General features: G+C 44.1%; 1 protein-coding gene and 1 pseudogene across 3 annotated transcripts in view; both read right to left on the reverse strand.

The window, feature by feature from the left end:
- Positions 1-14,811, reverse strand: part of UBE4A (ubiquitination factor E4A) — a 42,805-nt gene extending 27,994 nt beyond the window's left edge. The window contains exons 1-4 of one of the 3 annotated variants that reach the window (XM_088455987.1): positions 14,511-14,811; positions 7,450-7,586; positions 5,206-5,375; positions 4,139-4,312 (exon numbers count right to left, since the gene is read on the reverse strand). In XM_088455987.1, coding sequence (XP_088312113.1) covers positions 4,139-4,312; positions 5,206-5,326 — 295 coding nt within the window. In that variant the 5' untranslated portion in view covers positions 5,327-5,375; positions 7,450-7,586; positions 14,511-14,811. Of the gene's footprint in view, positions 1-4,138; positions 4,313-5,205; positions 5,376-7,449; positions 7,616-14,510 lie in introns of all 3 variants that reach the window. The other 2 variants (XM_088455986.1, XM_088455988.1) reach the window with 2 other exon arrangements.
- On the reverse strand, positions 1,344-1,444 carry LOC148477901 (U6 spliceosomal RNA; annotated as a pseudogene).
- Positions 14,812-27,800: the final 12,989 nt, after the last annotated feature.

Below are 27,800 nucleotides of genomic sequence, written 5' to 3' on the forward strand. Positions count from 1 at the left end.
GCATGGGAAGTCAATCTCTCTGAAAGGAAGAGTTAGTCCCAACAGATTAAGTTTACTTGTCAGACTCCTGCACCAGGTGATAAGAACTGACATAGAACTTAACATATTGCATTCTTAATGTCTTATATTTTGTGCATCGGTTCTTGAAGTACTTACCGGGCGCTGTCAAGTGCGCCACTGGAGTGTAGTTATAAATAATATGCCCCCCCCGAAAAGAGGTGCCTTAGATATTGTGGCGAGACAGAATGCCTCCCTAGAACAACATTAGCTGAACCTAGACACCTAATGCCCCAGGAACATTAATGCAAGTACCCCTATAGATTGTAAGCTTGCGAGCAGGGCCTTCCTACCTATATATCTGTCTGTTATTACCCAGTTTTGTTCTATCAATGTTTACAATTGGAAAGCGCAACGGAATATGCTGCGCTATATAAGAAACTGTTAATAAATAAAATAAATAAATATTATTTTATACATGTGTGGTCAGAAGGCCACAGGACATATATATAGGGTCCCGAACTAGAAGTCACACTTTAAGTGTTATAACAGGACTCTAGTCTATAGAGTCACCTAATAATTTGTATACTGGACTTTAGAATCCAGCTTTCCAAATATTTTTTTTTTTTATTCTTTTTGGCGTGCTGCCGAAGCGAGCACCAAAGAATAAATATATATCCTATAACTCCTGGTCCCAGGTGACATCCCCTCTGGGTACTAACCGGGTCCATGGCTAGCCTGTTATAATTAATTTTGGAATTATAGGTACACCTAAAGACTGTGGCATTGTAGCTATACCTATATTTATATATAATATATATATACCGACATATATAACATACAATTCTGTAAAGCAGTTATTGTTCCAAACGATCGCATCGGGTCATTCCCGCTTCCAATCGCAGCATCTTACCTCTTAAATATGCTAGATATCAGACATAAAACTGATAACAGATCCTGCCCTTGTCCTTGAGGTAAGGACAAGAAGCGATACATTGTACATATATATCTATACATGCATACACGTACCTACATAAACAGAATAATAGGTGACGATAATACTTTAAAGTAGAACATGAGCAATAGTTAGCTAGCCATGTAAGGAACTGACTCAAGAGCCTGGTTGAGGCAATGACAGTGTTCACTCTGGACATGTATACAGTATGTTATAAAGCAGAGCTTAGTATAATATATATATATATATATATATATATATATACACACATATACATATATACATATATACACACACACACACACAGCTTACCTCCACGCAGGGAGACCACCATGTGCCGCGTGTGGACGGCTGTCAGCTACGGCATAGGGGCAGGATCTTTCTGCTACGTTTGAATATGGAACACTTCACGAATTTGCATGTCATCCTTGCGCAGGGACCATGTAATCTGTATCGTTCCAATTTTAGTATATGTGCTGCCGAAGCAAGCACTTTGAGGTTTCACCATACGCAGGATTAGGACACGTGTTTTTCCACCAGGCCAGCCTGCGACATATAAATAGCAAACAAGCTGGTATTCAATCCCACACAGTATGGAGCTAGCAAGGCTAACCACAGCGCCAACTATGTTACTGTAGCGCTATCACCACCGGGATTCTACCGGGTTGTAGAACATAGGCTTTAGTGCATATACTTAACTAATGTACACTGGGAGACAAAAACAGCACGTGTTGCTGCAGTGAGCACAGTCTCATTCCCGAGTAGGGTAGATTTGTAATATTCTATGTGCTGCCATATTACTGATTATTGTATCTCCCGTCAGCTTCCAGTTCAGTGGTGTAGCTGTATCTATACTCAAAATGTGAGCGCTCCTATGGTACCTTGAGAAGCACTGTAGTGGCTATAATTGTAACAGAGAGGTGAGGAAAGCAGGGAAGTGACGGTGCGCGCCGGCTGAAAGCCATTCTAGACTATATGTGGCAGCCCTTCTCCTATTAGCACAGCGTCTAGCATTGAAGCTCCCCATACTGCACTGCCTTCCTACGAGCAGAAGGACGCGGCTTTCCACTGTAAAAGAAAAACGAGGGCGGGGAGCCGCGCTGTGCACGCTCTGTAATTCCCTGCTATGGGAGCGCGGGGTGCAGCGGTCTCTCTCTGAGTATCGAGGAGGGAACCAGGCGTGTGTGAGACAGCCGCTGCTGTCACACTGTGTAATATAAGTACCCCCAGCAGCGTTGTAGCTTTTATAATACAAGTCCCGGCGGAGGAAAAGCCAGCATGGAGTGTAATACAGCTGCTAGTAGCCGTATGTCTCGGCGCGGCTGCAATTACTGAGGGCCGCGTTTCAGAGCCTAGCACGCCCGCGGAGAGCCCGAATACTGATGGCGCCGCTGGTGTGCAGGACGCGCCAAACACCAGCTGCTAAGGGCGGCAGGCTGAGCTATGGCCGCCGATAATAAGCACCGCCCCCGCTATCTGTCTGCCCCCTTAACACCGCTACTGAGTTCCCAGTACCACGAGGAGGGACTCGGTGAAAGGAGGTGCGGGGGGAGGATGTCGGGTCTCTCCTAACAGTGACAGCCGTGGCAGGTCACTGAGCCCAGCTATGTCTCCACTGCTCCTGCTTAACCAGGAGCAGTGGTATACTTACAGGCTGCTGCGGCCGGGATGCTGGGCTGAGGGGGCAGCAAGGAAACCCGGACACGAGCCGTTGTCAGCTGTGGCGGGTCCTTGCAGGGTCCGATGACTCCATGATGTGTGCCCCCTCCATAGGGTCACCGGACACAGGCTGCAGTAGCCGTGGCGGTGCCTTCCCGGCGGCTCCCCCGTAGCAGGCAGACTGCCACAGCTAGCAATCTTCCTGTCATTAAATTAAAGATAAAAAATATATGAAAAGGCTGGAGACAGCCTGATGTGCTACTGGCTCTCTCGGGCACATTTTCTAAACTGGGGCTGATGGGGCATAGAGGGGGAGGAGCCAGTCACACTTCTAAATTATTTAAAGTGCCAAGGCTCTACTCTACCACCGTCTATACCCCACTGTCTTGAACTCCAGTGTCCCCTAGTGGATGAAGGAGAAATGTATATACTAAGGAGTGCATTATACCATAGATTAATGGTGCGTACACACTGGGCGATTAAAGTGGACGACTGAACGATAACGATATTGTTATCGTTCAGTCATCCACTTTATCGTCCATTTTTAACACAAAAAAGATGAACGATGACGACGACGCGCGTTCCCGCGGGTCGTTCGTCATCCTCGTTCATCGGGCTGACATGCAGGCCAACCTGACGACCTCGTCAGGTTGCTGCATGTCAGGGAATGGGTGAGAGAGCCCGGCGCTGAACGATATCGCTAATGATATTGTTCAGCGGCTGTGCTCAATGTCATGAACGACATTGAGCACAGCCTGCCGGGGACACACTAGACGATATCGCTCAGGGAGCATATCGTCTAGTGTGTATGCACCTTAACAACATTTTACATTCTCCTTGTAGCACTGATACGTTCCAGATGACCAGATACACCTAACAGGTATCTTCACACATTGAAATCTATGTAACGTTACACTAATTGGCAGTGATAACATACAGGAACTGCCAGGAATTAGCATAAGTGAATGGGTGTACAAAACAACTTCTCAATCATTTTTTGCTTAATATTGTAAAATACAGAGTTACAAATTTAATTAAATACAACAACATAAAAAAGTCGCACATAAAAAAAAATTTGGACAAAAATGCCATTTATGTGTCATCAATGTGTGAAATGTTTTATATATTTTTTTGTATTCAAAACTGGATTTGGTGTGAGAATAGGCGAATGCCTAATTCCCATCAGCTGCTACCAGAAAGTGATCCGAACGGTTTGGCAAAAAAGTAATTGCTGATAATGCTGGACTTACGTCTATTTCCCCCCTGCACAAAGGGAAATCATTTTAACAACTCCAGGGTTTGGAAAGTCTGGCATCACCAAACATAAGAAAATATTTAATAATCCTATTTAAAGCATTTTTCTCTATAAATACCCAAGTGTTAAATGTAGCAGTGCTCATACTTATTTTTGTTATGCGTGTTTTGAAATAAAATGAAAGGGGTTAACATACAAACACAAATGCACCTCGTGCTACTTTGAAGATTGTATTTTACGAAATACATTCAGCCACAGATTACCAAACTCACTGTTGTCCAACGTGATCAGAAAGATTCGCTGAATCATGTGGTTAATGTTCAACTGCTCACATATCTCCTGCTGAGAGCGAAACGAGCGACTTATTTCTGCCACAGAGTCATCACAGTCGTCCAGGCTCTCCGAAACACTGTTGTCCGAATCATCCTGACTCTCCCCTGCATCGTCTATAGAGGTGGAAGAGAAACTTCTATACTAGTGACCAATACGGAACCTTAACCAACCAAATGTGCAATTCTTAGAGCCGTGTGCAGAAACAGAGAGTATCATTAGAGTGGTGTATACTGTATATTACTCAGAAGCATGGTGTTGGGCTTCAGACGTTTCTATGGGGCTGATTCTAAGACGCAGACAAAGTAGCTGTAGTTGCTGGCTGCCGCGGAAACCAGACTTACTGCCCTATGCTAACACGCCATTCTGTTCAGCTAATGCCAGGATCCGCGTGTCTGCAAATGGAAACCTGCGCCGCCCATAGATTTTACGCCAGTCGCTGCATCATCATTAGAATCTGCACCTGCTCTATGCTAAGTGTAAGAGATCAGTCAGATACAGGCTTCTCTTCACCCATACACATGACTCAGAATAGCCGGGAGCATTACATACACGCCCACGACATTCCTACAAGTCAGGGCGGTTTCGTGCGATTGCATTGTCATCGCCCACTTCCCGTCTCGAACCGCCCAATCTCATAGACAGACAGATACGGCCAAGTTACGTCTGACTCAGAATAGGACAGACCTATGCAAACATGCGTCAATTTGCATCTACGCAGGTATGCAAAAGCTCGCCATTTTCACGCATATACAGAAATCCGTCCGACCCAGAATCAGCTCCCTATATGTCTATATGGTATAATGTATATAGGGAGGGATGCAATTTAGCACAATGTGTCAATGCAATATTCAGCGTTCATATTCCCACTTAACATGGAATCCAAACATCGCTAATGTACCTCGATGGGGGAACATACTGGCCACAAAGTGTCTTCGTTCAACAGATCCGAATGCACCTTGCGCCCATCACACTGAATTAAATTCTCACCTTAATATTATTACATTACCTGTTTGCTGTCGGAGCTGTTCCTTCTGCCCAGCTACAAATTCCCGGGCTTCTGCAAGAGACCCGAAAAGAGCCGCAAAGGGATTTGCCGAAATACTGTTGTTGTTCTCCTGATCTGTCATTTTATTCAGCTGTCAGTTCCATGTAGTGTTCAGTCCTAAAATCCCTGATCTGTCAAGATGTAAGACAAGCAGCGATCAATGACAGTATTTTCCACCCTAATGGACAGCACTAGCCATTAAACATAAATTGCTTTTAGTAAGGTTTTACACTGTTCACTTCACTACAAGGTAGATCTCATTGTGTGTTTTCAAATTCAGTGACAAGTTGGCCAGACCCAAGCTGCAGAGAGCAAATGAAGCCAATCTTCTACACTTACATGATTTAGCTCATGTGTATTATTGTGTGAATAATAACCATACACTAATATATCCAGTTATTATGCCTTCAAAAACCATTAAGAAAATATATTTCTGTTTTTATGCAAATATTCCCCTTGGAGTAGAAATCAATTTGCGGTCTAAATGAATTATGAAAATGAAGAGGGCATAGGGCCGTTTTATTACATTGCTCAAAGTGTACCCAGAAGTGCAACATGAGAAGAGCAAAATGAGTCCAACTAAAATAAAACAAAATAGGATGAGACCTATAAACCACCTGCTCTGAGATGGCTGTACTTTCCATGCAGCAGTGAAAGCCCAGCAAGCAGCTTTATCTCATTTTAATAAATTCACCCTGTAAAAGGAATTCTGGTGTATGCAATGCTCCACAAAACTAGGTGCAAAGATGGACCTACCCCATACTTCACTTCATCTCACTCCTCCCTCCCCTTGGCCGGTATAGACTTCCGCCACCACACCGGAAGAAGTTTATGTAGAACTAGGGGTCACTATTTGCTCAACAATCTATACACTTCAACGGTAATATAGTTGCCCAAATCAGTGCACACAATGGGACTAAAGTTGAGCTTGCACTGCACATCAAGGGCCTGATTTTGTGATGGGAGTAAAACAAAAAAGTTACTTTGCACCTTGGCACTACAGGTGGGACAGGTTTAAAATGTTCAGACAGAGGCCCTGATTCAGCAGTGCAAGCTAGTGCACTTCTGAACGCAGATTTCCGATGTTCGAGAATCTGCGCAGGCCCCATTCTGCGAGTGTGCAGAATGGGTCCTGCTTACACGCTCACAGACTGGCAGCAGACTCTCAGTGATTGACAGTCTGCTACCGTTTGTGGGCGGGGAGGGGGCGGCGATTCCCTCCGTTTCCCAAAACGGAGGCGTGTCGCCGCCGTTGCGTAGGAGGGACGAAGCCAGGATTCCCTGGCTTCTTCATCTCAATTGCGGCGGCCGGCTGCGTGACCCCATGGGTCACCTTAGCAGGCCGGTGTCCCGCAAAGTATCCGATGCTGTGTTGGACAACGCATCTCGGATACGTAATGGAGCAGGGGGCGTGATGCCTCCTTGCTGCATTACCATATCTGCACAGACGGAATAGCTAAGCTGCTTGCGAGCAGCTTACCTCTTCCATCTGAAGCTGATTCAGGCCCACATACTGGTACTCCTGATCACTTTAGACGGGAGCAATAAACAATCGAATTGTCCCCTTAGGTTTGTGAAAGATGTATCCAAACTCAAATATAAATTGCAGTGCAAACATAAAGCTGCCCAACATTTATGGGCTATATGCAAAAACAGACAATATTTACCCTACATAGAAAGAAAAAATGGGAGAGCTCCAGACTCAGTTTCCGAATTTAAAATTCAATATTTACTTAGATCAAAGAATATTTTAAAATCACATCGAATATTTATAAAATATTCTTTGAGCAAAGTAAATATTGAATTTTAAATTAGCAAATTGTGTCAGCAGCGCTCCCATTTTTCCTTTCTATATAGTTGTATATTTGGTATGCAGTCGGGAAGCCGGCGGACCTAATCCCGACAGCCGGCTTCCTGACTGCTTAATCCCAGCAAGGGTTAAATGACAGGCGTCTAAATCTAGACGCCTGTCATTTTACCGACGCCGGGAGACCAGTGCCCGGCATCCCGATTGAAGTGATGCCAGGCACCGAGCGCGGACAGCCACGGGGTAGGGAGGGCTAGGTTTAGGGCTCCCGGGGGGGAGTTAGGGTTAGGCACCCCCCGGGGGACTTAGGTTTAGGCGGTGGAGAAGGGGGGGGATTAGGGTTAGGCACTGGGGGGAAGGTTAGGGTTAGGGGGTAGAATAGGTTAGTGAATACTTACCTGGGGACAATCAGGATTTTCATCCTTGTCGGGCTGCCGCTGTCGGGATTTGAATCGCCGGCCAGGGGTTCAGCAGTAATTCATACCGATTCCGTATATTTATGGTGGAGAATCCATGATCCACATTGTGGGGGCAGCTAGACAAGATTGTGGAAATTTACAAGCACTGTAAAAATAGATTTTGTTAATCATTTTTTTAGCACCCACTGTTTATATATAAATATTTTTTTACCTTGTCAATATTTACCCTGCATGCTAAAAAAATAACTGTATTTGCACCCCTTACATTGCAACATGGTTTGTTCAGGTGCACAGTTACTTTTTGCTTTACTCCCCTCTCAGAATCAGACCCCAAGTGTTTTATTAAGCTGAGCGATGTGTACCCAGCCGATATGACGGCCCAACGAGCCGACATATCGGATACTGGGTAAACATCAGAACGAGGCCATGAACGACGGAACGATACCTCGTTCCGTCCTTCATTACCTGAAATGGGACTGCTTGCGATATCGTCCGGTTGGACATGCAGCACGGACGACCAGCGCATACTGGCCGTACACACTTAGCGATGTGGCCGATATGCCATCCTGATTTGGCCGGCAACTACATATCGCGCCGACATCGCTTCAGTGTGTACCCGGCTTTACTCCACTGCTTCTAGGTAGAATATCTGCAGTGAACCATAGCAGCCAATCAGGCAGTTGCGTCATTTTGGAACTTGCACGTGACAGATGAATGCTTGCTGTGGTTTGGTGCACATTTGAGACCTGAATGCAAATTTTTATGTTGTAATGAATTGTGAGAAAACATTTCACTTCACAACTGACATAACTAATGCTTGCATTAAAATAAAAATAAAATATTAAAATAACATTACCAACAATTATACACAATTTCTAGGTCTATTTTACAATTTCTAGGTCCATGTGCAGATCAGTCAGCAGTACATGTGAAGAAAGTATTTTGTATCCATAACATATGCAACATTGCGGGTCATATGGACAAATTTGAGGTATGGGCCCGTATTCAACTTGGGAACGAAAAGTCCATGCTGGACTTTTCGGTCCACATCGGAGCTATTCCTGGGATAAAGTATCGGGCGCGTGCGCGCTTTATAACCGTATTCGATTTAAGAATTTCAAATCAGCGAATACGGGACCCAGCGAATTGGGATATACGAAAACAAAACGTGAATTTTCGGGAATTGTAGGACCCCCCTAAAGATGTCCAGACATGGGGGATCACTATGGGTACCCCCGTTTTTGCCTGCAAAAGAAAGTTGGGTTTTTAAATAGCCGCGGCAGGTGTACTTTACCGACATTGAGGAAGTGATGCAGAAGAGCACTTAGCTTATTTTTTTCGTTTTTTTTTAAGTGGTCCCATCAAATTTGGGGTACATGAAAATGGTTACTAGCATTTTTTTTTTTTTAAATTCTGCAAAAATGCACCTGCCGCTAATAATCTATTCTAGAAAACACCTACCACATACTTACAGAACACCCCTGCACCTATTTCCCTATTTTTAAACACTATTTCCACTTTTTTTTTTTCACCCCAAATTTTTAAGTAATTTTTTTGGGGTGTCCCTACTTTTTTTTTGTAAACTTTTTTTGTCAGTTTATTTTTAAATGACATTCCCAGGGGTGCAGGCTATTTTTTTTTAAGCCTGCACCCCTAAACCCCAATTCTGCATTTTTTTCGCCATGTAAAATATGGTGAATAGTTATCCCCGTTTTTTTCAAAGACTTTTCGAACCTGCGAAAAGTCTTTGAAATTGAATACGGGGATAATTGAAATAGGCGAAAATGACATCATCGGCAATAATTTTCGCCGATTCTGACTTTTCGCAGCCTAATTGAATACCCCCCAAAGTGTTGTTGAATACTTTTCACATTTCCAAATAGTCTTATTTCTGTTGTTAAATAGCTCATTATATTCAAACAAGAGATATTGTACATAAAGGAAAGCATTTCATAGGTTGCTAATTCCATTTATGTTACAAACTAAAGTAAAAAAAACAAACAAACAAACTTTAAACTGGGAGGATAAACCTTTTCCTAAAGGTGCCCATACACGGTGCAATATAGCAGCCGATCCTGACGGATTGGTACAATGTCTCTGCTATATCGTACCATGTATGCGCATGATATCGGCCAGTGCGCGCACACCCGTGGGGTCGTACATCGCACCTCCAGATCTTACTGCAGGTACGCTTGATCTGGGGATGCGTAGTACGATCCCATGCAGCGCAATGTGGGTGGGGGAGGGGGGTGCCGTCATATCGGACGGGCGGCCACACGCTCCATGTGTGGGGACCGCCCGATATGTTGGCCGTCGGATCCCTCGTCGCGAAGGTGCATATCCCAAAGTGTATGGGCAGCTTAAGACTGAATCTGCAGCAGCATTAAAGAAACATTGTAACATCTCCAGTGTGTTGAGCCCCAAAGAGTAGAATATTATCCATCCCAACAAGTTAAGACCCCCCATACATCTGCGATGGACTGGGCAATACCTAGTTTTGCAAATGATTGGCGGAAAGTATTGGCAATGTATGGGGTACACCAATTGCCGATTCCAACCAAAAAGAGTTCTGTATCGGTAAATCAGGTTATCTTACAATGTTGGATTTCACCAACCAATCGGGGCTGTAGATTGCTAGTGTATGGTGTGCCGTTTGAGGGTGGTAACAGAGGAAGGTGCTTGTGAACGGGGGAGTGGATGTGCGAACGGAGGCGTGTCTGAGTGTCAAAATGGAGTTTTGTGGGTGTACATAATTAACAAAAATGCATCCTACTACACGTCACTTGGTTGTTTTCTACACTGAAGACCTCACAGTGCTTGCGGGAGGGTAGAGTCAACCACAAGCGCTTCCGATGGTCCTCGATGTACCAATGTTTTTAGACACTTACGGGAGATGATGTGCCCTAGTGGGCTTGTCAAGACACGCTAATGGGCGTCTACATACACAAAGTGATCGCTCACTAAGACATAGTGGGCGTGCTTATGCCTTGGCGAGCGATCGCCTGCCATGCCGTCACTAACCCAAATTTGCATACGCTAGGAGCGAGCGTCCGCAACTAGCGACCGGGTCTGAATCAGGTCCTCAATTCAATTCAGCACGATGCTGAATAGCCCTGGGAGGGAGCTCCCGGAGCTATTCAATTCACCACGCTGTTTGGTCCAACAGTTAAGTCGGAGAATGCCGGTTCTCGAGACCTAACACGGGTGTTTAGTCATGAGAACCGTCATTCTCCGGCCGAGAGGCTGTTAGCAGGAAAACAGCTGCGTAGCAGGCACTTTTGTTGGTTTTCTCCTCGTACCCTCCAGGGGGGGGTGCATGTAGAAATCCTTTAGTCGGACCAATCAGCGCGGTGAATTGGATAGCTCTGGGAGCTCCCTCCAGTGGCTATTCAGCATCGCGTTGAATTGAATCGAGCTAATAGAGAGAGCGCTGTTTAAACTTATCGTTATCAATGTAAAATAAATAAAATATATATATAATTTTTTTTATTTATTTTTTTAATTATAGAATTTAAAAAATACTTGTTTTGTCTACCATTAATAACCCAACATTAAATACTACATTTATGTGCACGGAAAAGGAACATAAACTTTGCCTGACAACATGCGATGCAGAATAAAACCATGCAAACACAAAACAAAAATGTAAAAGTTACAAAATGTTCTATTTCACAACACAACATTTCGGGGTCAATCCTGTCAGCCGCGAGTCAGCTCGTGGAGCAAATACGGTACCGCCGGACTGCAGTGATGTTGCCAGCGTTTCCACGTCATTGCACCAGCAGCTCGCTCCACTCACACCCAATAAGATTGACCCCACTTAAATTGACTTGATTACAATGTACAGATTAAGCCAGTAATCTCTAATTCAGTTTAGATACACAAATACTATGCCTACCAATGGACCATGTTTAGAAGGCCTATATAGAACAGGCTGATATTTTGCACAATAACTTCTCTAGTATTATCCACTTGACGACCTTATAAAATAACTTCTACTGGCATTAATGATATTATGCTAAGTAAGTTATAATAATAATCGATTAAACCAATTACAGGTATCCTACTGTTATAATCTACAAACACAGTCTGCCATGGGTTACCTGCAACTATATGGAAAATAGATTTTATGGGACCATATGCAACTTCCGTTTTGACAGTTATTATATAATAGTTAAGATGTTGCCAAACATGGTATTTGCTCAAACAAACATGCGACAACACTGAAAGCAGCAAGACAGGTAAACACTCTTGGAACAATAATAGAAAACGCTGAAACACACAGGGGTTCTATACAGCTCATAGCGATAGTTCAACAGGTTTTGCGGGAGCTGTGTAGGGTAAAGGAGTGCTACTTGAATCATGTACATTCTTCTTTAGTGTTCACTCTAGGTCTGGCGGCAGGCATGGTGCCGGACCTAGAGCAAGGGCAGCTCAGCGTGTGCCCAAAAAGGGGGCGTGGTCAATTAAAATGGGGCGTGTCTTTAAGACACGTCCCCTTTTCGTCACTCTTGGGGGCGTGCCCAGCACTTACAGACATGCCGGGCAGCCCCCAAACGCCACAGTCACTGTGAATGGATGCCGGGTGCATGCATCCAGCATCCATTAACTGGCAGTGACTGCTGCTCTGCCATTTTCCCCACCCGCGGGACACTGCGGCCCGCGGGTGGAGGACAGAACCCGCAGGCTGTTTCAGCGGGGCATTGCGCTGGAGGGCAGGGTGCTTTATGCCCTTCAGAAATAGGGCAGGGGGCGGCGCCACGCTGAAACAGCCTAGCGGGAACGATAATTCATTAGTAAAAAATCAGCATGATCATTTAGCAATGATTAGCTTCCTGCCTCACAGCACTGGGATCTTGAATTTGATTCCCACCAAAGCCATAAATGTGTGAAGTTTGTATGTTCTCCACGTGCTTGCGTAGGTTCTCCCAGGTACTCCAGTGTCCTCCCACTATCCAAAAACATACAGGTAGGTTAATTGACTTCTGACAAAAATGGTTTGTGTGTGTCCATGTGGCAGGGAATATGGTTTGTAAGTTCCACTGATGCAGGGACTGATGTCAAAGTCCAATTGTTCTCAGTAAAACACAGTGACATGTGGGCCTGATTCAGCAAGGATCGCTATTCTGCTAATACGCACGATACGCAGTTGCTAATATCAGCGGTAAAATGCAAATGTTTGCAATCGCATTGTGCTCACAGCCTAACATAAGGATGCCCACTTCCCCTTACACACATCCGTATACTTGGGCAACATAGCGAATTAAAAGGTAACATCGAGTTACATCGGACCCATACGCACAGTTAAGGCAGGTCAGACCTCACTCAGGAATTGCTAACTTCAGAGCACGCTATGAGGCCTCAGGCTGTGTCTGGTAGCGCAGTGGCTAATTTATGCATGCCCCTGCAATGGCATTGAGATGCTCCAGAACACCTGCGTTATCCCAACCCCCCGTCACCAGCCACAAATGGTACTTCCTGTCTATCTTGAAAAAGCTCTTGGATAAGAGCAAAATGCGTCGATCAGGGATACCACCCACTTATTTCTTGCTGCACTCAGAGACGGGTTTCCCAACTTTGTGCTCCCTTGTTACACACCGGGAGTTGGATCCAACGTGCGGCCAACAGCGAGAGTGATCACTGTGGACACCAGCCAGCGCGGCGTGCTGGACACACCTCCTCGCCCTCAGAGGTGAGGAGACAAGCCAGACACACAGCAGCCGGGGCAAGGGTCGGAGACACTAGCTGACACAGACGTGGTGCACTCATCCCTTCTGCGGTGATCCGAGACGGAAGGGAAACGAGCATTGTGAGTACTAGACATCCATTTGATATAGTGTGCCAAATCCCCCGTAACTGCCGACTAGAAGCACACAGGTGAGAGGCACTGCAGGCCCCTCACATAGCGGCACACATGGAGAAGAGCATACTTGCCAGTACTCCAAGATAGCAGATTGCTACTGGGAACTCCGTGCTATTGGAAAGATCCAGCCGGTGAGCTTTAAAAAGCTAATATCTTAACCACCCAAGCACTATTGAAAGACCAATACGGAGAGAGACATTGTATACCAATTAAATTGCAACAACCAGCTGGTGAGCAAAGTATCAACTCTGTATTTTACACTATCCAGATGATAATGGTTAGATGTTGAGCTATCCAAGATATTTAGACAATACAGCATTTAGAACAAGCATTGTAGAGAATTTCAACTGTTATATGTAATAACTAGAACACTGAATAAATTTATATATTTTAAATGAAGCCTTTTGTATCAATCCAACATATTACTATATACATATATGTTTATTTATATAATTTGACAATTGCGCAGTTCACTAGAGGGTCTTTTTCTTATGCAATTTTTGTATGCCCGAGGAGTAACTGGCTGTATGAACTAACAGCAACGTCAAATTTAATAGTACACAATTATCATATAGCTCCTACCCAATTAGCACCAGGATATCAGTTTCCAGTGGCCGCTGAGAAAGTGTATTTTTTTCTGTTTTGGTTACTTCCTGCCAATCTCTCAGCTCTGTCTGCGTAGCCTCTGCAGACGCAGTACCCGTCGCAATTGCTAGTTCGCGCACTGCGAAGCATACGCAGTGCAAATTAATCGGCCGATTGCGTGCGAACTAGCAACTGCGTTCCTTGCTGAATCAGACCCTGTGTGCGTTATATAAAGAACTGTTACTAAATGAATGTATATTATACTACATGAATACCATACACTGCATTTAAGCTGCAGTATATACCATACAAATCACTTAGGCTGTCTATATTGTACAATACATGTATACTGTATCACCAGGCAGACGCTCAGAGCTCAGAATCCAGAATGTACTCAACCCAACCACCAAAACGCCATATGTATTCAGTCATCCTGCGCATGGAATAGATGCGTGCATGATGAATAGTGGGTGAGGTTCTGTGTGTGTCCCTTGATCTATATATATATATATATATATATATATATATATTATATATAATGCTATGCACATACACTACATAAGTAAACACCTTCACGGATTCTCTGACTCACCGTTTCCACCTTCCTCCTGACACTTCCGCTTCCGCCCTCACCAGGGTTCAGCGGAAACGCCCACACTCTGGCATGGAGCCGCTGTGGTGACTGGAGGAGCGGCAGTCAGATCTCGGTGGGACGCGATGTGCACGATACACTTATGCCGGATATAAGTCAGTTAGTTGTCTCTGTCGGTGGTTAGATGACTGGACTGACAGTTGCCGGAGGGCGCAGAGAGCCTCTCACCCTCCGGTACCTGGCCACACTAGCGCCATCCATGCAGTGCAAGGTCCCGCCCCCCAGTGGGGCAGCACGCGGGTCTCTTGACGTGCATGTTTACCTGTCACTGGGGAAGGGCTGCTGGTTGTGGCTGCAGCGACATCATCCGGGGACTGTGGCAATTGCAGCTGTACGTCTTGTCTCATAAGGGGTCTATTTATCATCACTATGCATGAGGCACGGTTAGCTGAAATCAGGGCTCTTCTCTGCTATGTGCAATTCATGGAGCAAGTTACAGTGGAGAAGTGGAGAGTTACGTCTCCAGCGCCACCGCCACTCCATGCCTGTATACTTTTGTACGGTGAGCGATTCATAAAGGAACAGAAAGCTCAGCTTTCCCTTCCTCTCCTGCGGTACAGATTCGCCATCTGAGGATGGCATAACCTGTACCGCAAGCCGAACAGAGCAGGGAAGCTGCAAACTTCCCTGCTGTCTGTCCAGTGCTGGCTCCGACTCCTTTTCCCTGCATCCATTGCGGCATGTCTGTCCTGACCTGCTGCTCTTGGACACCGGGGCATGTGCAGTGAGAATACAGGCATATCGGGCTCCCAATATGTCTGTCTTCTCACTGCGTCCAGGTATGGCGGAGAGGCTGGACAGCGCCCAAAGACGACGGAGAAGTAAGTATACATGAATGGCTACTAAACATCACTATATATCGCATCGATGTGATGCGATATATATTGAAATCTTTTAGTAGCTATTTATAAAGGTTGTGAATACTTATGTACATGTGATTTCTTAGTTTTTTTTTATTAAATCTGCAAAAATCTCAAACTTTTTACATGTCATGGGGTATTGTGTGTAAAATTTTGAGGACAAAAATTTATTCCATTTTGGAATAAGGCTGCTACATAACAAAATGTTGAAAAAGTGAAGCGTTGTGAATACTTTCTGGATGCACTGTATATGCCATAAAAAAGTAAAATGTACTGGTATAGTTGTGTGTGTTAGGGCAAAGGCTCCCAAACTCTGCTACAGGTTGAGTCTCCGATATCCAAAATACTTAGGACCAGGGGTATTTTGGATAACGGAATATTTCGTATTTTGGAATAATTGCATATCATAATGAGATATATTGGGAATGGGACCCAAATATACACACAGAATGCATGTATGTGTTATATACACCTTATACACACAGCCTGCAGGTAATTTTATACAATATTTTTAAGAATTTGTGCCTTAGACAAAGTTTGTGTACATTGAACCATCAAAAATCAAAGGTTTCATTATCTCAGTCAAGCCAAAACAATTCCGTATTTCGGAATATTTGGATATGGGTGACTCAACCTGTACTACAATCCAGGTTTTAAGGCTATCTATGCTTGAGTCCAGATGGTTAAATCAAATTTACTGTGGTACCAATTAAGTCACCTATGCTTAAACTAGGGATGTGCAGGCTCGGATAGGTTCGAGTTTGCACGTGGAGTTCGGATTTTTCCCTCCAAAAAAACGGAACTCAGAACGAGGCAAAACGTCATCTTACATGGACGAACATCATCATTCCTGGTCTTTTGTCCAGGAATGATGATGTTCGTCCATGTAAGATGACGTTTTGCCTCGTTCTGAGTTCCGTTTTTTTGGAGGGAAAAATCCGAACTCCACGTGCAAACTCGAACCTATCCGAGCCTGCACATCCCTAGCTTAAACACAGATATCCTTAAAACGTGGACTGTAATGGCGGAGTTTGTGAACCTCTGTGTTAGGGAACAGGGTTCTAGGAAAACAGCTATATCAAGCTGAATATTTGCATAGGCAAAGATAGGGAAACAGACACTTATTACTAGGGCTGATGTTACCATTAGGCAGCTGTAGACCGCTGCCTAGGGCACCGAGACTTGGGGATGGGGCACCAATTGCCCTCAGTGATTGGTGATTGCTCATCCCATCTCTGCGTCAGAATCATACTTGACAACTCTCTCGCAGTGGTCGGGAGGCTCCTGAATATCGGGTGGTACTCTCGGCCCCTCGCAGGAGAGGGCAAGTCTCCCGGTTTGGCCGCACCTCCTCGTATTTACCTGTCTAAAGTGGGTGGTACAGATAAGTCTGATGACGTGATTCACTCTGAATCGCATCATTGTAGCCCCGCCTCCGCTCTACAATACATCGCTCTTTTAGATGGGAAGAGCGATGCAGGCACCATTGCCAGCAATTGAGACCGGATGGTGCCTTTCTGGCTTCTGCGAAGCCTTCCAGGTATTGCTGGGTCCCTGTGTCATGCACATGCGCAGATGGACCGTCGCACATGTGCATTACACTGACGTCGCCAGCAGAGGCCCTCGCTGAGGACGAGGACTTTGCGGGACCTCGCTGGAGGGGTAAGTATTGTTAAATACAAGTACATTTTTCGTTTGTATCACAGTGATACTAAACAAAAAAATGTCACTGTTGTTTAATATCATTGATAAATGGGGGCCACTGTCTCCTAACTGTCCTTTGTTCTCTTGTGACAACTTTTATTTCAGAAGATTTCTATGTATATGTTACTGTAATTTCACAGTGCTCCAAGCAAGGAGGAGATTCACAGAGTTGAGAAAGGAGTAGTGAGTTATGCGACTAACAGGTGCAGACATATAAGTGACGCTTCCTGCTAAGGAGCATTAGTTCCATGTATTAGGACCTCACAGCAGTGAGTAAACTGGGTACACACCTGACAGATATATCTGCAGATGATGGTTCATACACACTGAACAACCATCACTTCCATCTGCCGGGCCCGCGGCGTGCCCCCCTCTCTAGGTGGCCTGTGTAGCAAGTGTACGGACAGTAGCCTGACCACCCGTACACACAGCATGATGTGCAAATATTTCTGCCATCAGCTGTGCTGCACAGCCAATGTGATATGTCTATGAACAACGTTGTTTACAGACATATCGTCTGTACACACTGACTGACACATACACAATATATCACCCATTTAATTGAATATCTCGGCCAGTATGTACCCAGCATAAGGGTTGACCTCCTGCTGATGGTTGTTTAGCACCTCAGTAACCGCTACCTCCCTGTTGATGGTTGCTAAGTGCCTCAGAAACGGGGAATACATATGGGATGCTGGTGTTCGGGATCCCGACCGTCAAAATCCAGACAGGGTTAGGATACCAACACTTTGTTGGTCAGTATCCTAACCCTCCCTCCCCAGTGCCTGAACCTAACCTCCCCCCTACACAGTAAGTAAGAGTGTGGTCTGGAGAACCCAGGTTTGTGCTAACACCGTGCCAAGGAGAAGATACAGCTACAATAATATCACCTATCTCAGAGAGGCAATTGCTGAAAACTGTTACGAAACCATTTAGACTGTCTTTTTGGTACAAGCGACATCATATACATACACAGGGGCATAATTAGGTATTTGAAGGCCCCATAGCAAAAGTTTGTAACGGCCCCTATGTTTCTAAGGGCTCCTTTACAAAAAAAAAAGTTTGTAAGGGCCCCTTTTTCAATGCTGAAAAAAGGATATAACACATGTAACTTTGATAAGGAAGATGGGCCCCAGTCAGTTCTGGGCCTTAAAGCAGCTGCACTCCTTGCACCTATGCTAGTTACGCCCATGTACATACAGTTAGCACTTTTACATTCTTAACTATTACACTATTAGGTGCATGTCCTTTCTCTATCATTATATATTTATTACTAGTTAGTTATATAGCACACACATATTCCGCAGCACTTTACAGAGAATATTTGCCCCAGTGGAGTTTACAATCTATATTCCCTACCACATGTACACACACATAAACATATATTCCCTACCACATGTACACACACATAGACATATATTCCCTAACACATGTACATACACATATATTCCCTACCACATGTACACACACATAGACATATATTCCCTAACATGTACATACACATATATTCCCTACCACATGTACACACACATAGACATATATTCCCTAACACATGTACATACACATATATTCCCTAACATGTACATACACATATATTCCCTACCACATATACACACACATAGACATATATTCCCTACCACATGTACACACACATACACATATATTCCCTACCACATGTACACACACATACACATATTGGACCTTATTCAGAGTCGGTCGCGAGCGCTGAGCGCTCGCAACCGACTTGATGTTGGTCCACAGGGCATGCGCACGAAGGAGACGGCTCCGTCGTGCGCATGCGCGAGCCCCCGCTGACGACGCATCACCCGTCGTAGAGCTTAAGGTTGACTATACCCTCTCTTAAGCTCTACGATCATGTCAGTGTAAAAACCTCCCATGTCACGTGCCATGACGCTACTTTGTTAATTATGCACTCCCATAAACCGTATGCACTCCCATAAAATCTCCGTTCGCATAATTAGGCACGCCTGCGTTCGGATCTCCACTCCCCCGTTTTCAAGCACCTTCCCCTGTTACCACCCACAACACCTCAATCTGTCACTCAAACTTCCGACCTGGCTGTGTTCAAGGAGAGAGAAATTTGTGATCCGTAGCGGCTAGTTTGCGCACGCGCATTGCGAACTTTACGCATGCGCAGTATAGCGAACATCGGTGGCGTACGACCGTGCTCTGAATGAGGTCCATATTCCCTACCACATGTTCATACACATATATTCCCTACCCTTACTATCAGCCCCCCCGCTAGTAAGGGTCCAGGGCTGATTTTAAATATATGGGAACCCCTACGCAATTTTTTTGCACCTATAATTAAAACCAGCCCTGTTCCTGCTGCCTGGTGCTAGTACCTAATTTACGGATGAACCCTATTCATTATGTTCCCCGTAATTTTAGGTAACAGGGCAGGCTGGCAAGTCCGGGGCTGGTTAGTGTTTTGGGGGGGGGAACCTCACGTCATTTTTTTTTAAATAAACCAAGTTTTCTACAGGTACAACACAAGCAGCCAGCACATATCTCACTGATATGTGCAGGCTGCTAGCTCGGGTTTGCAGTGAGAAAACACTGCAATCTCGGGTCAGTAATCACATCTTCACTTGTAACTAGGGAGGGAAATCTCGATTTGCTTCACCATCGGAAAACTCACTTTCAGCTAAACTCGCTTTTTAGTAAATATCCAAAACCAAAAAAATAAAACAAGCCCGAGTTTAGGCGATGCAAATCGAGATAAAAAATAAAAAAAACTCGACCTATCTCGATTCTTAGTAAATTTACCCCCAAGTGTGCATTTTACCTTTTTTTTTTTTATCAGTCACAGAACCTGTGTAATCCTGAGATATTATGACAAAAACCCTATTCAGGAGGGATTACAGGGGTGTCGAAGCTGGATTATTGACTGAGACAAGATCAGTTTAAAATTGGATTGCAGCGGCGCCATCTTGCGACTGGCCGCAAGATGCCATCTTGGAAATGAGATCGCAAGACGCCATTTTGTGAATGGCCGCCTAAGCGCCATGTTAGATAAACTCACACTTTAGTACATTTGGCGATATTACTATTAGCATCATGCGATTGCATCTGTGACCATCGCCATAAGTTACGGCGATTCATCAAAAGCCCATTTCATGACTTTACATAGTTTGGGTGCTCTGGATAAAGTGTATTATTATAATTCCCCTAAAGGATATATTTCAGAAATGGCTGTACAGTATGTCAAAATTGGATTGCATTAGCTAAACAGAGCAAATGGCCACATGACAACTAGCTTGTGAAGACAAGCTTCATGGACATAACGTCTGCTCTCACTCCAGGTGGCCCTGCTCGAATACAGCAAGAGTGTCGTTTGTAGCACCTTACATTAGCAGGCTTCCTACAATAAAATACCTTCAAATCCAAGAGTGTTATCTGAGGTTTGGGTCTTGTAGCTGTGCTAATTTGCATCCACACAGGCCCTGGGAGAACAAAGGCCCTCATTCAGAGCCGCTCGTTAACAGCAGTACGCTCGTTGCGTTCTGATGTTGAGAAACCGCGCATGCGTCGGTGTAACACTGCGCATGTGCGTACGGCAGATTGCGAGCTTTTTGTCACTCGTTCGGCAAATTGCGAACAGGAAGTGACATGTCAAATGTGATTGACAGAACAGGCCGTTTTTGGGCGTTGACGGGGGTGGAGATGGGAAAACGCAGGCGTGGCGAGGCGTTTTTGGGGCGTACATAAATTAGCTCATGCGAACGTCAAATGTGTTCGTACCAAGTCATACGTCACTGGCTGATCCTCTTTCCGTTCAAACTGCTCGCACAGCTTGGGGTCTGGATTACTCGACCACAATGGCGATGGCCTTGTCCTCTGGCCCGGGCCTCCTCGATGTTTCATCGATTTATCATGGCTTGTCAGAAAAACAATCAATTTTGGATTGCAAACCAGCTTGTAATGTTTTTTTTCTTTGGGATAGCACAAAACCGTACGCAGCTGAAAATCTCAGCTGCTAATTTCAGGATTACACAATCAATTAGCGTATTTTTGAAGGAATGTATTTTACAATTTTGTTAGTGTTTTGTGATATTGTTACAATATTGTCATCATGTTTGTGTGTATTGTAACCTTTTGCATTGTGCTGGAGTTTTTGGGTTTTTATTAAACAAAGTGTTCCTTAAAGAAACATTTTTTTTTAACCCTTTTTTTTTTTGAATCAAAAGCTAAGATTTTGTTTTTTCCTTGTAGTACAGGATTAACTACAAACCATTTTTCAAATAATGTCACAATACAGTTGAGAACAATTTGTTGGTTTTATTTTCACCACACATTTTTTATCAAATCATGTGCATTTTGACGTACAAGTTTGGGGTCATTGTTACCCACTAATATTTGGTACATTTGTCTTTTATAAATTATAAATTTTGGACCAAAAATACAAAAAAAAAAAAAAATTCACAAGAAAGGAGAGGGAAGTTTTGGCCCTTAAGAAATATGGGGCAAGCACAGAAGGAGTGTGGGAAAAGTAGCCCAGTGCTGTCATTGTTTCTTTCCCCGTTTGGCTGGGGTAGGGTGGGTGCCAGACTGGGTCCGGGATGTCCTCTGGCTGGCCTGTCCAGAGGCAGATGTTGTGGCCTCTGGACTAGGCACATTTGGAGGAATGGCTGTTGTTGTGCCAGAGGTGGAGGATCCAGATGTTCCGGCAGGAAGGGAGGTCGGCTCCACCAAGTGCTGGCGAACGAGCTGCTCCAGGGCATTGGCGATTCGGATGTTGGCCCTGGTATTTTCAGCCAGGGCCTGACCAATGGTCACGTTGGCCGCAGCATTTTGCTCCAGGGCCTCAGCCACCCGTAGCAGACTGGCGTCCATCCTCTGCAGAATCTCCGTATGGGAATCCGATTTAAAAATGAGTTCTGTGAGGAGTGCCACTGCCTGCGAGGGGGATTGCCCAGGACTGGCTTCTGCAGGGTCCTCAGCCGGATGTACTGGTTCCTCCCCTGCAGAGCCAGCAGAAATTCTGCGGCCAAGGCTCCCCTCTGGAGCAGACTCATCCGCCTGTGTCTCTGTAAGAGAAAAGAGGAACATTACAATCTACATATTGTCACAATAACATTTCAGAGTTGGTTACATCACAACATTTACCTGGGACAACATGAGGAGCCGCAAAGTCTGGCATGTCCGTATCCATGTTGGACACGCCAAACACCTCCACATCCTGCACACACCCCTGTGCCAGCTCTTCCAAATCATTAAACTCCAATGACACAGGGGTGGGACCCCCACCTGTCCCCCTTGCATGCCTAGCCCTGTCAGCCATTTTTGCTTCAGGCGATATTTGAAGTCTTGCCATCTGTGGGTGAAAAAGTAGGCATTATTCCTGCATTATTTGACCCTTTTTATTTGTGTTGGTCAAGTTTTTACTTACCGCCGTTTGACATCCCGGGCTAGACGGACATAATCACCCACCCTATTGACAGCACTGGCTATCTCCTCCCACATTCTCCACTTCTGGCTTACACCCATATTCCTGTCTGCCTGTGGCAGGATGTCCACACACTTCTGAACCAAAACCTCCATCTCCTTTCTTGTGAATTGTGGCTGCCTTTTCTTTTTGCCAGCTTTGGCCGGAATACTGGGCCCAGCAGCCTCTTCCATGTCATCCTCAACACCTATTTACATTAAAATTTATAAATTTTAGATGTCAAACTTTCACTATATTCTGGCTCAAAATAATCCTTGAATAGAAATTAGAGAAATACTTACCGGCCGCCTCTTGGCCATTGTTTGGCTGGTCTGTAGCCATTTTTCTGGTCAAAACAAGAAATACACCAGACCGTTTTTTATTGGTCGTGACGTATTTATACATGCGTCCTTATTATTCGGCCGCATCATTGATTCTGCGTTCCTATGATCCATCCTTAATTTGAGCGGGAAAAAAAACACTATTTATGGCTTTGGCCGACTCGAGTCTAGGTGGCGGGTGTTGTTTGTTGGAGGTTACGTTGGTCGGAGTGGATTGTTGGCGGGAGTTGTATTTGGCGGTGTTTTGGGATTTGTTGTCTGCGTTTTTTGTGTTTAACTTTCCGTTCGCAATTTTTGGTGTGGTTCTTTTAGTTGTGGTGTATTTTTTGGGCAAGTTTTTTACCGTCATCATTTTGTAAAATATGGCTCTATTTTTTTTTGTATTTTGTACCAACAATTATTTATTTTTATCCTTTTGTAGGTTTATTTTGGCTCTGCCCCAACGACCTTTTTGTTCTGTGACTTCTATATCGTGTATTGGTAAGTTTGGATTTTCACTTGTTTGTTAAATGTTCTGGATTTTTTTTTCGCATCTTTTGTGGACATTACTGATTTTTTTTTTTTTTCGTGGATCATAAATTTGAGAACTATTTAGCGCACTTTTGTAGGCTTGATTTCTCTAGTTAAATTGCGCACTATTTAGCGCACTTTTGTAGGCTTGATTTCTCTAGTTAAATTGTGAACTATTTAGCGCACTTTTGTAGGCTTGATTTCTCTAGTTAAATTGCGAACTATTTAGCGCACTTTTGTAGGCTTGATTTCTCTAGTTAAATTGCGAACTATTTAGCGCACTTTTGTAGGCTTGATTTCTCTAGTTAAATTGTGAAATATTTACCGTTCACAATCTGGGTTGTTGTTTGGGGGCCAAATTGTGGAAGTCGTCGCAATGCGGTTTGCTCTTTGTAGAAATGTGTGTTTATCCCCTTTATTTTTGTGCCTTTTACAAAATCAAGCTTACAAAATGGACACCCCAAATTTTGTCCTTTTTATGGTCTGTTGAATTTTAGTTTTGGGAAATCATGACAATACCCCGGCATGTAAGCATCTTTGGATTGTATCGTAAAGATAAGTATTTTTCTGTCTTTTTTGGGGGCAACATACCTTAACTTCAATTCTTTCCATTTCAGGTTGATCTTGGTCGGATTATTGTGGCCATGCTACCGGAAGCCGACCAACCTCAATCTCGTCCCAGGCGTAGGCATCGTAGGCATGCAAGGCCCCAGATATATAGAACACATGTCACCCTTTTGGAATGCCCGATGATGAGGTGTTAAGGCGATACCGTCTTCCGCCCCAAATCATCATAGACACTCTCTCATTAATAGAGAGTGATCTGGAGTGGCAAATTGACAGTCCTACAGCAATACCACCACTTACGCAATTTATGGCGGTGTTACATTTCTGTGCCTCAGGATCCTTTCAAACCACGGTGGGAATAGTTGCGGGAATCTCCCAATCCTCCTTTTCAAGGATCCTGAGGGCAGTGATGGAGGCCCTTTTCAAGCACCTCCATCATTTTATTAAAATGCCTTTGGATATGGGTTCCCTTAGTGTGGCCAAGGCCAATTTTTACCAAATAGCTGGCTTCCCACACATCATAGGGGTTGTGGATGGTACTCACATACCACTTCAGCCCCCAGCACGGCTGGAGGCCATTTTTAGGAACCGAAAACACTATCACTCACTGAATGTAATGGTGGTATGTGATGCCTCCCTCCAGATCCTGTCCCTGAATGCAAAATTACCTGGGAGTGCACATGACTCATTCGTCATCCGGCAATCAGGGATTTGGCAAAAATTAAACAACCTACAAGCTGGTGATGCATGGCTTCTGGGTAAGTGGAGACCTTTAGTAGATACCAATGCAAAGCTTGATACACAGTGATCCTGATGTTGTCACTTCTTTTTCACAGGAGACAGTGGCTACCCTTGCACGCCCTGGCTGCTCACTCCTTATTTGGCTCCCACACCAGGCCCACAAAGTGATTTTAATTCCGCACTTACAGCCACCAGGCAAGTGGTGGAGTGCTGTATCAGCCTTTTAAAAGGCTGATTCAGATGCGTCCACTGCTCTGGTGGCGAGCTCATGTATTTGCCGGATATGGTTTCGAAAATTGTGGTCCTGTGTGGGATATTTCACAACATCGCCATAAGGAGTGGTGTCCCAATGCAGCCAGAGGATGCCTTGCCTGAGGATGGCCCCCCCGAGGTTGGTCGGAGGTCAGTATGTGGGGGGGTGCCATACGCAATGATGTGGTGGCCAGATTCTTTAGGTAATTATTGTCACAAAAAAAGGTATTTGACACAATGTAGAAAGGTTATTATTGGGCATTCAAATTAATTGTTTTTTATTTTTCCTTTTTTTTAAAAAAAAATAAAAAAAATTCAGAATGAAACGATGACTACTTCCTGCTCCCAAAAAATGACTTCATGTGGCCACATTGGATATATCTTCTGGACCCAATTTGGAAACGCAACATTTGTGGAATCATGTTGGCATGCTCATTCGTCAACCAGTTTTTTTCAGTTTGTTATCACTGTGTGTATTGTTTGTGACCCAACACTGTGTTTTTAATTTTTGGTGAATACATTTTTGGTTATTTGAAAAACATAATTTCTTTTCGACATTACAAGCAAGTGTAAGCAGGTTCACCCAAGGAAAAGTTGCTTAATGGCTAATCCTGTAATGTGTCAATTTGCTCATTTTTTAACTATGCTTTGTGGGTAAAAACCAACACCAAAAGGTATTATGTAGAATCAGTATGTTTTAGAATCTCGGCCTAAGCAGGTTTACCAAAAAATTTACAAATAACAAAAAAAGAAAACCCAAAAAAAATTCTGGTAACTCTCCAAACCTATTGTTAGTGTTAGGTGTTTCATGTGCCTGCTTTAAAAAATCAGCTTTACACAATCTTAGTTACATTAGTTTCAAATACTTGCTGCAATAGTCTACTTATGTAAGTTTAAACAATCTAAGATTTTCAGACAAGGAATGAGACTGTGTTCAAAATTATTTTTGAAAAATAATTCTGTGTAAAAAATAAATAATTAGTGGCGCAGGATCCCCGACATCCTATCCAGGACCACCAGCAGGCCGATCACATGCCCCCTCATCATTTGGACACACCCGGCTAGGTCCGCCAAACGCCTCTGGTCCTCTGTGGGTTATAAAATTGTGGTGCTTACTAAAATGAATCCATAATTTATGAATCTAAAAAACTACTCAAGCAAAATAGACTTAGCAAAAGTGACAATAGTGTTTCAAAAACCAAAACAAAACAAAATCATTTAACAAAACCAAAAATTAAACGAAAAAACCCCCCAAAAAATCTTGCTACCGTAAACAAGAGATACAAGTTTGAGTGTTTTGACATGTGTGATTTGTGTATGGGGAAATCAGCTGTGAAATGTAAATACAAACAGATATATAACCAACCTTTTAAAATACTAAAAAAAGGCAAAGACAAAGGATTACATCAACACATTTTCCTTAAAAAAAAAGGATAAAAGGGAAACATACCGTTGAGAATGATGGCTGGACCCGAAACCACACCATCATCCTCCTCGGAGGTGGGCAAATTACCTAAGGAGGTCGGGGGTGTAATGACAGACTCTGGAGATGGGGTGGTCAAGAGAGGGGTGGGTTAAGGGGAGGGGGAATTTGGATGGAGGGGAAATCTCAAAGAGGGATGGGCGACAGGGTCTGGGCAGGCTGGGGTGGAGGGGGAATTTTGGGAATTTGGAGGAGAGGAGGTTTGGCTGGGGGTTGGGGAGAGGGGACGAGGGCGACGTCTGCGCAGGCGATGACGCTGTAGTCTTAGCTCGGCCCCTAAATGATGGGAAACAAATTGAGGTTAGTTTAGAACATCACCTTTCTAAACGCTAATTGGTTAACAAACAAAAAGGAAAACATGCACACGCAGATATGTGTGAAAAAAAGAAACAGGCCAAACAAGAAAACATGCACACGCAGATATGTGTGAAAAAAAGAAACAGGCCAAACAAGAAAACATGCACACGCAGATATGTGTGAAAAAAAGAAACAGGCCAAACAAGAAAACATGCACACGCAGATAGGGCCGCAAAGATAAACATGAAAAACAAACAAAACATAACTTACTTTCCGCTATACGCTGGCGAAAACATGCCAGCAAGCGGGGCGTCCGCCGTTGAAGGTCGGACCACCTGCGCTCCAGCTGGGCGATCTGTCGGCATGAGCCGAAGGAACGCAGGCGGCCACGAACCTCCGCATAGGCGGCACGCTTCTCCCGATTGCTGATGGGGGGAGGCTGGCTGGTGATACGCCGGTCCATCACCTCTGTAAGAACAAGAAGCTCCCGCTTGGTGAATGCAGAGGCTCTCATGATGGCAATGGTGTATTTTTAATAAAACAGTTTTAATAAAGACCAGAAAATAATTTTGATTGGCTAATGTAGTTGGTAAATTAACAGGAACCATTCTATTGGTTAGTGTATGAGTCATGTGTTCTACAGACCAAAAAAACTATTGTGAGTTATGATAGGCTTGATGCAGTGACATGCGTAAGCTAATTTAAATACAGAAATGAAACCAGTAAAATATGCGTGGGTAAAAACACGGAAAACAAATTGATAATTGGATCAAACATGTATTTTGGCCAAAGAAAACCATTGTTTAAACTGTACGTATTCTGCGGGTAAACAAAAATACGGACAAGAGTAAATTTTATTGAAAAAAAAAATATGGAAAACATGTGAAGAGCAATTAAGCTAATTGATATATTGATTGGCATGATACGATTGAAGGAGGTAGGCTGAATGAACGAGCAGGTAATCGGAATCTGACAGGCCCACTTCCGGTTTGTACTTGTGCGAGCGTTCACTGCAAGCCACATCGG

The sequence above is a fragment of the Taudactylus pleione genome, unplaced genomic scaffold (assembly GCF_031769625.1).
Source record: "Taudactylus pleione unplaced genomic scaffold, aTauple2 ptg000683l, whole genome shotgun sequence".
Classification (NCBI taxonomy): Eukaryota; Metazoa; Chordata; class Amphibia; order Anura; family Myobatrachidae; genus Taudactylus; species Taudactylus pleione.